Source organism: Danio aesculapii, chromosome 7, assembly GCF_903798145.1.
Source record: "Danio aesculapii chromosome 7, fDanAes4.1, whole genome shotgun sequence".
Lineage (NCBI taxonomy): Eukaryota > Metazoa > Chordata > Actinopteri > Cypriniformes > Danionidae > Danio > Danio aesculapii.
Window position 1 is genome coordinate 40,363,718 of NC_079441.1, and position 17,148 is coordinate 40,380,865.

The 17,148-nt window shown below is 35.7% G+C and overlaps 1 protein-coding gene across 1 annotated transcript in view; it reads right to left on the minus strand.

Annotated features, from left to right (window-relative positions):
* plxdc2b (plexin domain containing 2b) overlaps positions 1-17,148 on the minus strand; it is a 118,468-nt gene that overhangs the window by 19,873 nt on the left and 81,447 nt on the right. The window contains exons 8-11 of the mRNA XM_056461956.1: positions 15,216-15,311; positions 13,634-13,715; positions 6,453-6,513; positions 3,537-3,690 (exon numbers count right to left, since the gene is read on the minus strand). Of these exons, the coding sequence (XP_056317931.1) occupies positions 3,537-3,690; positions 6,453-6,513; positions 13,634-13,715; positions 15,216-15,311 (393 nt within the window). The remainder of the gene's footprint in view (positions 1-3,536; positions 3,691-6,452; positions 6,514-13,633; positions 13,716-15,215; positions 15,312-17,148) is intronic.

Below are 17,148 nucleotides of genomic sequence, written 5' to 3' on the forward strand. Positions count from 1 at the left end.
GCTTTATAAAAGCACCACTTACCATGAAATTTCATTGCTCCTCATAAATGTGCATTAATAATCAGAAATGTTCTCAATGGCTGTGACTGTCATGCAGTATTTTTGTTCTCAGAGAAAACAAATTAGTAAGTTCAGTAAATACAAATAGTATGACATTACTGGAAATCCCCTGGAATAGAAAAACTGTTAAGAATTCCCTTCTTTATGTTGACTAGGCCTGTCGAGGCATGTCGACGTCTAAAAATGAATTGCCATACAAGTAATTGTAAAAAAAAACATAACTTCCAAGAAATATTTAAGAAATTCTATGACATTTTTTAAAATTTATTAACCTAAAAACATATTAACATCAAATTAAAAAAAAAATTGTTTGGCAAAGCAAGGCAAGTTTATTTATATAGCACATTTCATACATAAGGGTAATTCAAAGTGCTTTACATAAACAGGAATAAAAGAGACAAGTATAATAAAATAAATACAACAAAGAATAAAAAGTATTAAACACCAGATTAAAGTGTTTTAAAAACAGGTTATAAAAGAAGGAAAAAGAAAGGAAAGACATGATAGTGTGATCTGTCGGACGTAGCACAGTGCTCATTCAGTAAATGCACAGCTAAACAGATGAGTCTTTTGGGGAAGGCCAATGAGGAGTCCATTACAGTAATCCACCCTGCTGGTGATGAAAGCATGAACAAGTTTCTCTGAGGCCTCATTTACACTAATACGTTTTAATTTTAAAATGGCATTTTAGAATGAAAATGATTCGCGTCCACACAAGCGTTTCACCCAGCGTTTCTGAACATCTCTGCATCTACATTACAAAGTTGAAAACGTACATCATTTGACCACACACACACACTCTGGCATGCACTTCAGCGTGCTTTGATCACATTTACCCATATGAGAGCTGTGCACGTCGGACTGTTCATCGAGAATCTACCACTGGATTTAATCTCACTATATTTATTAAACGTGATATTTAATTCATCTTGTTGTCTATAACTAACGACATATTCCCCGACTTTGGTCTTTTGAATCTATTACTTGTTCTTAGGTAACATGTTTTGGCTGGGCGCTAAGAAAAGTTAGGGTAATATATTAATTAATGTACCCACGGACACTGATTCTACACATCTGACTGATTAATTGATTGCATTTATTTCCTATAAAAGTATAAACTTATTATACTTTTATAATGGCCAGTATTGATTTTTAAAACTGATATTCAGTGAAAGAGAGGGTGTGTTTCGTATTTTCAGTGAAGATGAAAGGAGACAGTAATGTTATCGGCTGCGTTTTGTTATAAATTTGCATGAAGATGACGCTCATATAAATATGTAGCTACACGGCGCCTCAACAGTTTTAGTGTCTGTTAAGTTGCTAATATCAAAATGAAAATAGGCAGTTCCTCATATCATGTTTTCATTTGATTGTTAAAAAAGTGAAACAACGTAACCAGGGTGATGTGAATGAGCTTATAGAGTACACTGATCCTTTAAAGATTTATCCGAAGTGTCCTCGGGAGTTTGTTTTTCATATCTAACTTGCGAAGTCTGAACTTACAAGGAGAGGATTCAAGACTGAACTGTGTGTAGGCTACTTAATATTGAGGAAAAAGCCCCAGTCACATAGGTAAATGTCTGCAGCCACGCCTCCGTTTTCAGATGTCTCTGTTTTCCCCCATCCACACTGATATGGAGCAGCAGCGTTTTAGAATGAAAACTCTCCAGCATTTTCAAGATCAGATTTTTTTGCATAGCTGTTCACACTGTTGTTATAAATCAGATTTGCTTTTAGAACAGACCATGGTGCTAAACTGACCATGACCCCAAAGTACAGTTACGGACAGCACAAAATGTCTAATTATGCACACTATGTGCAAGCACGTTGTCAGATTATGTTTTAAGATTATTATTATTATTAAAGTTATTTCATTTTCCTCCATTATAAACGACAGGCATGTGCAGAAGGGGGTTTGGGTGCTTGAGCACCTGCCCTTTTTTTCTCTCAGAGAGAAAGTTCATTCTTAAAATGAAAGTGCCTCTCTTTTGTGCACGGATCCCCCATCCACAACACCCCCCAGATGCTCTTCGGCTTTGCGATTAACCTAAAGTTATTGTCCTGTGTGCCATTCTACAATGCTGCTGAGGAGTAGATGATGTTGTGACAGTAGATGATACAGTCAGATCTGTGTCTGATTTAATACTACACATGAAAGTGGCACATATCTGAATTAAAAATATCAGATTCTATGCAGTTTGGGTTGTTCACACTCTCATTACCTGAGTCACATATGGGCAAAAAAAAAAAATCCAATTCGGGCCACATTTGGCTGCAGTGTGAACGTCCTCACTGGAAACAGAGCATCTAATTCTTGCAATGTTTTTGCGATGATAGTGTGCTGATTTACAAACTGCTTTGACTTGACTACTGAAACTCAGATCTGACTCCAGAATAACATCAAGATTTTTGACCTTATTTTTTGTTGTTCAACCCCTAGAGCCAAAATACAGATTCACCTTGAGAACATCATCTCTGTTCCCAAATGCAATGACTTCAGTTAGATGGCAAATTGAAATGCAATTAAACTCGCACAATTACTGCTGTGTTCTCCAGTAACCGCTTAGATTAATATAGACAATATAACAATAACAGTTGCAGCAGGCCTACGCTAAACAAACAAGGAGAGAGAAAATGAAATGAAAAGTTAAATCAAACTCGCACTGAAGTTTGTATAAAACCATTGTTTCTCTAGAGTTTAAATAATTATAGGTGCACTCATAAATCACACACAAGACTGATCATTTATGCCGTGTTGCTGTGTCTGGTAATATGTTTGTCTCAAAGAAAAACAAAGCAAAGCACACAATATGAGGCTGAGATTATATAACAGTTAAAGTCATAGTTCACACAAAGGTGAAAAAATACTCAATATTTCCCTACGGTGTTTCCAAACCATGAGTGGCTTTTTTCTGTTGAACAAAGAAGAAGATATTTTGAAGAATGCTGGTTGCTGACACTCATTTTTATGCAGACATTTTCCAACATCTTTCTGTATCCTCTTTTGTGTTCAACAGAAGAAAGAAACTCAAAGAGGTTTGGACCAAGTAGAGGATAACCGATGATGACAGAATGTTCAGTTTTGTGTGAACTGTCTCTTTAAGCAGTGAATGGATGAGAGTGTGTGTTCAGTCTGTCTTCGTAAGTGCTAGTGTTTATTTAAGAAGAAAGATGAGCATGATTATCTATTGAAGCCATTTATGAGCAAAGCCCTTCAGCCATGTTCTGAATGTTCTTACACACTGAACATTTCTTCTCCAGGAATTGATTTTCCCCAAGCTCATAAAGCACAAATAAGCCTTTCTTTTTCCGTGTCTATTGATTTATGTAGAATCCATTGGTGCCCTCTTAACATTATCATGCCGCCTTCTTACCACGAGCAGTCACTTGTAACTAATGGTTCAGATCACTGACCCGTTTGTTTCCTTTCTCTCTGAGGATTGTAAGATCAGTTTAATGTTCTGTGGTGTCTGTACCTTCTGTTGGTATGCTGGTGGGCATGTGTGACGGGGCTCGGCTCGAGGGACCCTCAGTAGTTCCTCTGTTCCTTGTGCTCATCTTCGCCACTGATGCAGTGGTCAGCAGATCCAGATTAGTGGTGCTGATGATGTCACACGTGTTATCCTTAGTCTGCCAGTGAAGACAAGTAATATTAGCAGTTGGACCAAAACATATGTGACATAAGCACAAATTCCATTTCTTATCAGTGCCAATATGTGACCCTGGAGCACGAAACCAAAGTCTTATGTTTCATAGCTTTAAGTTTGGCAAAGGCCAACAATATATTAAATTTAGATTTTTCTTTTATGCCAAAAATCATTAGAACATGATGTGAGGGACATGGTCCATATATTTTGTAAGTATCCTATTGTAAATACACTCACCGGCCACTTTATTAGGTACACCTTACTTGTACCGGGTTGGCACCCCTTTCGCTTTTAGAACTGCCCTCACCCTTTGTGGCATAGATTTAACAAGGTACAGTAAATATTCCTCAGAGATTTTGGTCCATATTGACATGATAGCATCACGCAGTTGCTGCAGATTTGTCGGCTGCACATTCATGTTTCACTACATTCCAAAGTGGCTCTATTGGATTGAGTTCTGGTGACTGTGGTGGACATTTGAGTGCAGTGAACTCATTGTCATGTTCAAGAAACCAGTCTGAGATGATTTGCGCTTTATGACATGGCGTGTTATCCTGCTGGAAGTACACTGTGGTCATAAAGGGATGGACATGGTCAGCAACAATACTCAGGCAGGCTGTGTCGTTGACATGATGCTCAATTGGTACTAATGGGCCCAAAGTGTGCCAGGAAAATAACCCCCACACCATTAAACCACCACCAGCCTATACCTTTGATACAAGGCAGGATGATGCATGCTTTTATTGGTGAGCCTGTGCAAATTGTAGCCTGTTTCCTGTTCTTAGCTGACAGGAGTAGCACCTGGTGTGGTCTTCTGCTGCTGTAGCCCATCCGCCTCAAGGTTTGACCTGTTTTGTGTTCAGAGATGCTCTTCTGCAGACCTCGGTTGTAATGAGTGGTTATTTGTGTTACTGTTGCCTTTCTATCTCAGCTCAAACTAGCCTGGGCAACCTCCTCTGGCCTCTGGCAACAACAAGGCTTTTGGGCTAACAGAACTGCCGCTCACTGGATATTTTCTCTTTTTTGGACCATTCTCTATAAACCCTCTGTAAGAGATGGCTGTGCATGAAAATCCCAGTAGATCAGCAGTTTCTGAAATACTCAGACCAGCCCATCTGGCACAATAACCATGCCACATTCAAAGTCTCTTAAATCACCTTTCTTCCCCGTTCTGATGACTCGTTGGGTTTCTGCCATGAGATCGGCTGATTAGAAATTTGCGTTAATGAACAGTTGGACAGGTGTACCTAATAAAGTGGCCAGTGAGTGTACATCAAAACTCATTTTTTTTTATTAGTAAAATTTGATTTGTAAAATTTGAAAGACAATTTGTCCTCTGTTTTTATTGAGATTACAGATTTTCATACAGTTGGCAGTTATGTTGTTCTAAAATCAAAAACCCAGATGCTGCAGAGAAATACAGGCAGAACTTTGGAGATTGTTGTGTTATGCCGTTCATTATTATGGCCAAGATACCAAATATTGTCCTATCATAACAAGCCATACATAAGCTACAGCTCTGCACAAAACGTTTGGTCAGTGGTGAAATGGTTGTGCCCATCTGAGCCTGGTTTTCTCGATGTTTTTTCTTCACCTTCGCCAATGGTGAAGTTTTTTCCTCGCCGCTTCTTTCGCCACTGGCTTGCATGGTTCGGGATCTGTGGAGCTGTGCATCGATGGATTGCCCTTCAGTGTTGGAACTTTCAGTAGCGATTATTAAACCACACCTAACTGAGCTAAACTGAACTGAAATTAAACTTTGGAAAATGAACTACACTGTTTCAATTTACTATGATCTTCTACGTCAGGGGTCACCAATCTCGGTCCTGGAGGGCCGGTGTCCCTGCAGGGTTTAGCTCCAGCTTGCCTCAACACACCTGCCTGGATGTTTCAAGTATATCTAGTAAGACCTTGATTAGCTTGTTCAGGTGTGTTTGATTAGGGTTGGAGCTAAAATCTGCAGGACACCGGCCCTCCAGGAACAAGTTTGGTGACCCCTGTTCTATGTGAAGCTGCTTTGACACTATCTACATTGTAAAAGCGCTATACAAATAAAGGTGAATTGAAAAATTGAATTGAACAAGTGGAAAGATTTCTTAATTTCCAAAAAGTTACCCTTATGACAGGTTTGTGGTCCATGGTCACATATTACTCTAAATTTTCAAATTTTGTTTTGGAGGTCTCCTGAAATAGGCTTTTTCACCAACAAGGGAGAAAGAAAGAAAAAACCAATCCATTAGATTTAGATACTCTCTAATCACTTCCTTTATGAAAGCTTACTCTAAAAGCAATGTAACGTCAATTAGGATTTCTTAATTTTAAATGTAAGGCTTCCTTATCAGCTCTACAGTTCATAGTGATACAAACAGAATCTCTTTTACATCAAAAACACTACATTAAAATAATTATTTAATGAAGCACTTTAATAATGTCAATAACAGGTAAAGATGACAGTCTGTGTACACAGACATAGATTAAAGAAAATGTTACAGACCCTCTATCCTATGCATGAATAAATGATTAAATATATATAAAAAAAAAATTACTGATAGGAAAGTTAAAATGTGATGTTACACATGCTATTACTTAATACTTGGTTTCACTGTATATGTAGTATTTTAGTGAAGGCAGAAGGAGAAAGATATAGTGAACATGAGGTATCCTTTTCTCTCTGCAAACTGCAGACGAGTTCATCCATCATGCAGGCAGAGATTTAAGATAGAAAAAAAGAACACACAAACACACCTCATCTGGGCAGCTGTTATCCACCCAGTCGTGCCGGTGGCGATCAAAGCCGCTGGAACATCTGAGGTGAAAAAGTGAAAAACACTCATTATCATTTAAAGATGGGCAATAAAAATACAGAAATAAGATGACCATCTTTAATTGATCTCATCAAATGCAGGGAAATAATCTTCCACACATGGGTTTAAAGTAACAAAAAGACAAGTAAATCATGAAACCATCAAACTTCATTCTGTTCTGAAACTTCTGTTCAGAACACTCTGTTCACTGTGGTCCCAAACAACAGGAAATTCAGGCCGGTGAAATATACCGAGGACTGTCTGCAGCAGTATATCACTGAGAGATGCTGGCTTATAGAGACCAGAGCGAGGCAGTTCAGCTTTACACAGAATGAAGCACAACAGAACTCAGCTGCTTGGCATTCCTGATGTTTGCTGAGATACAGTCACCCTTACTCCAAATCCTTCAGCTATTCCCCATTCGCCATTCATCTTCGTGCGATATCTCTTTTCAGGTCAGTGCAATTCAGCATAAACACATTCGTATCACCCCTCTCCCTGTTTCTTGCTGATACATTGGGGCTTAGAAAAGACAAGATATTTGTTGCCCAGCCACTACACATGCTTGTGTGAGATTTTTTTTGAGCTTGTCACGGCTGATCAATGTAAAGAAAAATCAAAAGGATCCTCTTCCTGTTTAGTGCTCGTAGAACTAAAAGTCTGATCAAATTGGACAAAACGATTATTTAAACATGAAAGGAAAACTTTCATCTATGCAAAAGAAAATATAAACTGACAGTCAATGGAAATTGTGTCTTAGAGCAGCAATGTGCTTTCAGTTTTTCCCCTGGTAATAGTGTTTGTGAGACTCTGAACACGTGGACAGAAGCACCTTCAGCAGCTGTGTCAGGGGGCACACAAAAGCTTTGGATCAGAGATTTCATGACCCGTGGACAGGAAGCAGAGCTCTGCTAAGAGCCACCACTGGCTCAAACACACACACATTTGAGTCTCTGTGGACCAAAGATGTGAAACTGAACAGCCTTTGGCTTCAGTTCTAAAAAAACAGATCAACTTAAACAAATTAGTCCAACTTGTAACACCTAAAAGAATTACGTTTCTTAAACTTCATTCATTACTGAAAACTGTAATAAATTGAGTTGATAAACTTGATTCTTTTAGGTGTAACAAGTTAAAGTAATGTGCTCTAGTTTTTAAGGCACAGTGTTGTTGTTCTTCTGTTATACCAGATTTTTTTGTGTTAAACATTAACATATCACTTACAGCCAAATAAACTTGTTAATCAAGAGTAATGCAAGCAATAGTTTCATTGTACCGAGCAGGGATGTACAATATATTATTATTATATCATTCTTCAACTAATATTGGAAATATTTCTGCGCGTTAGAATGTTATACCAACACTGAAGCTTAAACTTATCTTTCAGCTATATAGCCAAGCAATTTTCCTCCTATTAATTTAACTGAACTCTGGTTTCATTTTCATCCTCCTGGTAATGTTGGTGTTGAGTTGGGTTGCTTTCTATCTACTGAGAGATTTCAGCTGCTGTCTGGGCTTTTTACACCTCCTTTTCTTTATGTGTTCAATACATTTTCATTTCATTATATTACACATAGCTTAATTTTTAAAGTGATTAGTTTGTTTTTTTCTTGATTACTTTGGTTGCAGGCCTATATATAATGTATTCAAACGACCACTTGCTCAATTATGCTAAAATAACCCACCATGGGCAATTCTGATGATCTTTTTCATGATTAAAAATGTTTAGATTTACCCATGTCATATTCTAATCAGTGTTGGGTAAAGTTACCTTTGAAAGTAATGCTAGTTACCTTTGAAAGTAAAATTACTTACGTTACTTTTTATAGTAAGTAATGGACTACAGTACTTATGCATTATTTTTTCATGGTTGAGGCTTGATCTCTTTCAAAACCTACAGGTTTTTTTTTCTCTTCCCTTTTTTAAATAGAGGAGCTCTGCAATTAACAATGCATTGTATAACCTCTATTTACTTAAAAAAAAAATAGTAGCAAAAAATTTGTTAGGATAATGTTATCTTCTGACAATTTCATGACCCAGACTTATACATGTTGTATTTACAGTTTAATGAAAGTTTAAAGCAATGTGTTTGCTACTTTTGTTCTTTTTGTCTTACTAGTTCCATAAAATCACTGTCCATTGAGACAATCCCCTTTTCATTTTCTTCAATGCATTCAGAATACTTCCATCACAGAAATGTAAGGTTCTGCCATCTTTGTTTCAGTCTGTTCTTGTAAATAGTGTATTCTCTCATTGAGTGCAGGAGTTTTTTAAAACTAATTAATTAAGCTAAAAAGTAAGTCGCATTACATAAAAAAATGACTCAAATATTATTCATTTTGAAAAGTAATGCGTTACTTTACTCGTTACTTAGAAAAGTAATATTATTATGTAACTCGCATTGCTTGTAATGTGTTACCACTAACACTGATTCAAATGCTCTGTTAAGCAAAGTTAATCTAAAAAAAACAAAAACAAATAACACTTAAGAATTAATAACTGATAATGTGAGAGTACATAAAACATATTCATACTAACTGTATACTTTAATGTCCCTTTAACTTGATAACTGCCATTTTGAACATAGATAGATTTATAATTATGGATGTAAAGACACTTAATGTTCATGGTTTGGAAAACAGACCTAAGACTGGTCTCTTTTTAAAGGAATATCTGATTAGATTATCTAATTTTATAATAACATAAGTATAAAAACTAATGATGCAAGGTTCAAAACCACGCAAGCATTTCTATCAACACTTGACCTGTTATTACTAGAACTTTCTATTCAATCTCCTTTTTTAAATTCATCTATTAAAACCCTTGCTATTTATATCGTATTTGATTAGCAGGGACTTACATTTACCAAACAAATTTGATTTTGAGTCATTGACTTTTATAGCTTTGCCATGGTCATTATGCCTGCTTTTCTTTTCTCTCCCAAGCAGTTAACCTGAGCCCCAATAAATCACACAAGGAAGACAAGTAAAAGTGCAATACATCTCTCTGGATTTGAGTTCGCCCATCCTTCGTCAGCACTTCTCCATCCTTTCATAATCTCATTTACATGTTAATGGCTGCAAAAGCAGTCAGCTCAAATTTATTCTCATCCAGTAATAATCTGACCTTCAGGGTGAAAGAACCCTTTTCCAAGAATGCAGATCTATGTTTCTGATGCACGTAATGTTATTAACAGACTCATCTGTTAAAGTAATCTCATTATTTCAGCCTAATGAAATATGAAAGATATCATATTCAACACCCTGCTAACAGTCTGACACCCTTCTTCTCCTCAATTAAAGCTTGTTTTTTGGATTTTGTGTGTTGCAGATCAGACTTCATCTCCTCTCTCCAAAGACAAAGGGTAAATTGTTTATTATTTGCATTGGGAAGACCAGACTGTCATTATTAGCCTAAATCAACCTTGCAGTTACCTGCATTTACTGTCTCATTAGCTTGCGCTCACTCTTACTTTCTAACACACAAACACACACATCTACAGTGTTTATCAAGCCAAAAAAAAACTTTAATTACAGCAGCAATTACTAACTGCGCATTGTTTCCATAACCTCCAGCCAAACAAATATGGATATGAATATTGATGAAGTCTGAATATAACTCCCTTGTCTACTAGGAGAAAATTTAAGACTGTGTTCCCATTTAATTATCCAGTCCCACCGGTTTAGAGGCACATTTTCTTGGATTGATGGAAAAAACAAGATCCCACTGACAATGAAAGTGTGCATGTGCATCATTATGTTTTGTATTTAAAGTGCCCCTATTATGCAATTTCTACATACTATATTTAGTAGTAAGTAATGTGCTTAAGAATCATCAAAGTGCACAGCAAATAGTGTTAATATTATTATTATTATTATATTAGTAATTTTATTGTAAACGCGTGGCCATCAATGAGGTTCAATTCTGTAATCAATGTATGTAGATCTGAAACACATTTGCATAATCTCTTCACTGGCTGCACACAAACATTGTCAGCTTTGGCCACCAAATACAGTTAGTTTAATTTTTTTGAGTCCAACTTTCAGTATGTACTTTTACAGTTTGAAACCAGCCCTTGTCATGATTACCAGCGATCTCTAACCACCAGAGGTCGCTGGTAAGAACTCACTTTCACATGGACTACATCTTATGATCTACGTATTCAGTCATGCCACACACACACACACACCTGCTCCAAGTCTCCACTGATTGGACTTCCACAGCTGATGCTGCTTCTGGACTAATTGCACACACTATTTTAGCAGCACACACACTCACTTCCTGGCCGAGTCTTGTTTACCTATAAAGTGACAATTCAACGCGGTTTCCTTAGTCTTGTTTGTCTGTGTTTTGACCCTTGCCAAGTTTGTCTGTTTGTCCATGTTCACTGCCTGCCTTCTGACCTCTCGCCTGTTATAGTGTCTACGATTCTGGATTTGCCTTTATTCATCTGTTTGCACCTGTGTTGACCCTTGCTTGCCTGACTACCGAAGAAACCTGCACCTAACGTTGTCTCTGTCATCCAGGTTACAGCCCTGAACTTTGTTTTTTTATGATGACAAAAATCACAACAGCAATTTCTGTTGAATAAACTCTGCTCAATTCAGCAGTGACAAGAGAAATGTGTGTGGATTTTATTCTCTAAATCTACTTTTTGGATCCATCTTGCTTAACTTGTCTTTGCGAAGGAAGTTCAGACTGATCAACTAATGTTTGATTATTGAACTGATTCTTCGAATTGATACGAAAGTAACTATGTTTCCATCCAAAAATGCAAATTAAATTATGTGCAAAACTGGAATATTGCATAAAAGACATGCAAATAAAGCAGCGTTTCCATCCAATGAGTCAAAGCGAACAAAATGCAATAAACATGAAGTGGCTTTTGAAGGTGTGAGACGTGAAACACAGACGCTCGTGACAATTCGTTCTTGGTAATTATGGACAAACGCTCTTGCTAATTATTAATATAATAACACTAATACTGAAACAATTAAGGCATTTAAGAATGACCAAAACAACTTTTCAATTGTTTTACAATGTGCTCAGCCTGCTGATTTGTCCATTCACACACATTTTCGTCATCACATGATCTCCTTTAATAAAATCACATGACCTTTTTTAATGCATACTGGAATTTATTCGGTAAAAGTGTTTCCATCATAGTTTATGTGCATCTTTTCTTATCGAATAAAAAGTTTATCCTACTTAGTTATGAGCATATATTTCTTATGCACATTTTCAAAATTTATGAGTATTTTGACGTTTCCATCAACCATTTTTTAATGCACATTTTGGATAAAAAATAGGTAGATGGAAACATATCTAGTGTGTACAATTGGTGAGGGTTTCTGCAGGTTTTATGAGGGTAAATTTAAGAGGTTTTAAAGATCTTTTTAAGGCCAACCACAGCAGGCACACAACATCACATCGTGATGATAAGACATCAGGTGACCAAATTTCAATGTCTAGCCAGCATCTAAGGATAACATTATTATGATGTCCAATAACCATGCCAAATGACATTGATATTTGATTGATTTTAGATGGTGTTGGAAAGTGACCAAAATCCAACGTGGAGTCAACATCTTAAACCAACATCATATTGATGTCAAATACAGACATTCAGTCGTCAGGTATAGCCACCAACATGCAAAATCTGCCTGATAGACGTCATTAGACGTTGATATTTGGTTGATTTTAGGTTGAGTTGGAAAGTGACCAAAATCCAACATCTTAAACCAACATCATATTGACGTCACATACAGACATTCAGTCGTCAGGTATGGCAACCAAAATCCATTGTCTGATAGGTGTCATAGTGGTAACGTCCACACAATATCAATCTGTAACATCATTAGATGCTGATATTTGGATGATTTAGGTTGGATGTTAGACATTGATTCTGACGACAACCCAATTTTCATTTCCAAACAACCTCAATCTGACGTCATGTTGACGTACTGTCCCTGTTGGGACTAAACAACAGCAATATGTTAAGAACTACATATGATGTCTAGGGAGCACGAGGAATTGTATTTATAGCTAAATTTCAAAATAAAAATACAAAAATTTACGTATTTAACTTACTTTTAAACTATTTTTATATCACAGAAATAACTTTCACCTTCTGATCAGACTTATTGTACTGTATATCTATACACCCCTATGTCAACAGTTGCTATAAATTAAATACAACTCTTCATCTGCTCCCTAGACATTACACATAGTGAAAGAGATTTTTCTAGAAATAGTTTTGTTTGAAGCTACAGAATATAGTAAGCTGTTTCTCAACCTTGTGTGGATAAAATTGTATTGTAATTGACATTCAAAACAAAATTAGGAGGAAGCTTTAAAAGAAAAGCATAATAGTAGCACTCTGTAATGATTTATTGAATAATAACAAGTGCACTAAGAAATGGTGCATCTTGAAATTCATACGCACTTGATAAAACTGAAACTTGTACAAAGACCTCCACACCTAAATCTAACAATAAACACCAACTGGGATATTATACTCCTGAATCCATGAGAAATTAAGTATGCGTGTGGGTGTGCATGTATCTGCCTGAGAATAAAAGCGAGGGATTGAAAGTCTGCAGATGGAAAGATTGCCAGGAAAATAAAGCAGAAGGGGGTCGGGTGTCTCGGTCTCGTCTGTTCTTTGGTATGTGATCTACAGAGTAAAGCTGTCTGGGCTCAGGAGGTGAGAGAGCCCGGGCATGAATCAGCAGGAATGCGACTTTATTTTCCCTCTTTTGCACTTTAAGAAAAGAAAAAAGCAGTCCTGGTATAAAAGACTCTCTCTCTGTAATGCAAGAGGCATTTCATTAATGCAGTAGTTTACATGTGATGTTTACAGTTCATTTCAATTTTAGTCTATCTTTACATACAACGGCAATCTTGTAACTCTGTGTGGCTGCTGAATCAGAAGTGGTGAATTCTCTCTGCACATCTCGTGAATGTCTGTGTCGGGAGCACTTCTGTTTCAGTAACTGCTGACAGAACTTGTAAAATGTAAATTACTCCCCTCGTTCACTGCACCACCTCCAGGCATCTTTAATTCCAGCAAAATGGCATTAGACTAGTGAAGAGAGAAATGAAGGAAGCTTGTTTTCTCACCTACTGAGCCGGTGACACCAGCTGCAGTTGAAGTTAATCTGTGATGCTATGCAAGAAGTGCAGCTTGTGAATTGAAGACATGCTGTGAAAAAGAAAGAAACAGACATAGAAAATGCGTAAGCACAGAACCATTTGTGTATAGAGTAAAAGGCTAATCCAACAATGAACTGGACTTTCATACAGTGCTCAGCATACACTATAAAAAAATCTGTTATTTTACAATTTTTTCTGGCAGCTGTTAAATTACTGTAAAATAACAGACATCAAAATGACAGAAATTTACCGGAAATCTATATTTAAGGAAATTTCTGTAACTTACAGTCCATTGTTTTACGATAAATTTATGTGATTTAACAGACTTTTTTTTTTTTCCCGGCCAAAAAAAAGTCAAATAATAAATTTTTTACAGCATATGTAAGTACACTCTTCACAAATCTATCTTTTAAATTCATATTATTAATAGGAAGCTATACAATGTAATACTTGTACATATACATTAGATTAGTCAGTACTGAAGACAAATCTGGAGCTAATCTAACAAAATAATTTACGATGACGGTCCAAAAATTAGTAGACCCAAATTTATATGTTATAGAAAAATGTTAAATACAAATTTAGAAAAGAGGAAAAATCAAGAGAAGCAAAAAATGGAAAAATGTTGTTGAAATTTTGTAGGTTGAACTTTTTATTTGCAATATTTTGCTTGAATTTAATTGTATTATCTTTTAATTTCTAAATATGTTTGGTGACTAAAGTATTATTTTAATAAATATATCTGTTTTATATATCTGTTTTGTTTAATTGCACCAAAATACATGTCCTATATTCACTGAGAAATGGATACAAATATTCATTATTAAAACGGGCTTTACTCAATTATGCTAAGCACTGTAGCACTGTATAACCTGTGAGAAATGTTCAGTATACGGTCTATTATAAAATCTAACATTGCAAAAAAAGGTACAGCCCAAAGTATACTTCAGCTTTTTTTGGGGAGATCTGTTTTGTCCTCTAACCGTTTGCACAACATGGCTTTTGTAAGTAATCATCAGTTAATGATGTGCTCATCAGTGCTCAGAATACATTATGATCAGATCAGCTGTAAGCATTACATTTTTGCTTCACAGAGAGGAAAGAAATGGACAATGTTGAAGACAAAATCCTGCAATTCTTCTTAAAATGAGTACAAAGATATTTTATTGCTAATAACTTTTGTAGAGAAAAGCTCAGACACTGCTTGAGGGTGACTCTTTCTCCTGTGCATGTGTTGAATGTATGTTCGTGTACGCTTAGATATAAAGCAGAGGCGCCCAAACTTTTTCTTATAAAATTTGATTTAGGTTAGTTAGGTTGATTTGTTTAGGTTTTGATTTATTTGATTTGATTAATTTATACATTTTGACTTTGTGTAACAACATACCAAACCGTATATAACCGTATATCTGATATAAAACTTTTATATATTTAAAAAAAAAAACTTGTATAAGGTACATGACATTTATATTTTAGAATATAATAAGTTTGTGTATTTGTGTGTGTGTGTGTGTGTGTGTGTATATGTGTGTGTTTTTCATTGGCTTACTGGGTAGTGGAATCATTTCCACAGCTGTAGTGTTGGTAATTTTGGTCTTTAACAGCTCCACTCTGTGATACTCATAGATAGTCTTCCTCCGCACATCTAGTGTCACACAGATAAATATTACAGTTAGCATGTGAATCATTTGGATTGCAGAACTGCTGTCTAGCACAAGGAACTAGAGAGAGAGAGAAAGAGTAATTGAGTTTCACGTATAACACATTTATCATACTTTCAACTTATCCACCTCATTTTTAATGGCCATTCGTGACTTGAATGTGCAAGGTTTCTGGTATGAGCCACTTCCAGTTAATTTAGCTGTACTGAAACAGTCTGTTATGCTGCTTGATGTTTAAAATTATTTTCTGCAGAGAAGTGCAGTGTATTTTTCTACAGTGCAAAAAATAAAACAGCATCAATTGGAAATATTATAGAACATATTTAAATATTTAAAGTGCTTTTCCTGTCCCACAGAGACACCAGTAGTTAATGTTACAGAAGGATTCTGCATCATTATTTACAACATTACCTTTTAATTTCTCCTTCAAGGAGACGCAGATATTCATTTAGTTATGTTATGTTTTTAAGTGAAACCAAAAGCTTTTGACTTGCATCACAGTCTAAATCCCCAAGAACCAAAGTTTCAGATAAAAAGTTATACTAAGAGAAAAAAGTGACCTAAATATTGGATAAATTAATTAACAGTACATTTTCCTTCATATGTGAACTATTCCTTTACTGTTTTATCCCCTTTACCTTGAAAATGTATCACCATATAGTCTAAAATCGTGTTCCACGCAGATATTTTGTAAAATTCCTAATGTAAACATATTTTAAAAATAGTTTAGTAATTTGCATAGCTAAAAATGGAAAAACTTTAAAAGGCAAGTTTTGATTTTTGTAACCCTTAGAATCCAGATTTCAAACATATCATATGGCAAATATTGTTCTATCATAATATACTGTATCTTATTTATTCAATTTTCAGAAAAAGAATTACCATTTGGACTTGGTTTGTGGTTCACATATACAGTTGAATTATTAGCCCCCTTTTGAAGTCAGAATAATTAGCCCCCCTTTGAGTAAGTCTTTTTGTTTTATTTCGGCTAGAATAAAAGCATTTTTGAGATTTTTTAAAAACCATTTTAAGGTCAAAATTTGTAGCCCCTTTAAGCTATTTTTTTCGATAGTCTACAGAACAATCCATGATTATACAATAACTTGCCTAATTACCCTAACCTGCCTAGTTAACCTAATTAACCTAGTTAAGGCTTTAAATGTCACTTTAAGCTTTATAGAAGTGTCTTTAAAAATATCTAGTCAAATATTATTTACTGTCATCATGGCAAAGATAAAATAAATCAGTTATTAGAGATGAGTTATTAAAACTATTATGTTTAGAAATGTGCTGAATAAATCTTTTCTCCGTTAAACAGAAATTGGGGAAAAAATAAACAGGGAGGCTAATAATTCAGGGGGGCTAATAATTCTGACTTCAACTGTATATTATAGTCTCTGAGTTAAAGTTAAGCCCACCATCACTGACACATGCTGGATCAAATGCATGTACATGCATGCATGAATAAGACTGCAATACAGATGCATTCAGTTATAACCCATCTACGTGACTGGTAGCTGAATTGCCTAAAAGCAGTGAAATGGAAAATTGAATTAGAATGAAGACAGGCTGTGTACTGTAGCACGATTTCTCGATGTGTACAGATTTATAAAGGCTTTCCACACTGACTTAAATCACCAAAAATCTAGACAGTGTCATGGGATATTATTGCTACACTTTGTTCATAATTTACCTGAGGTTAACAATTAATCCAGGGTATTCATACACTGACATTTCACACTTTGTATTCGTAAACACTGGGTTAGTCTACCTATATACGCCTAGTTTAAGTGTCAGTGTGATTACATGGATGAACCCAGC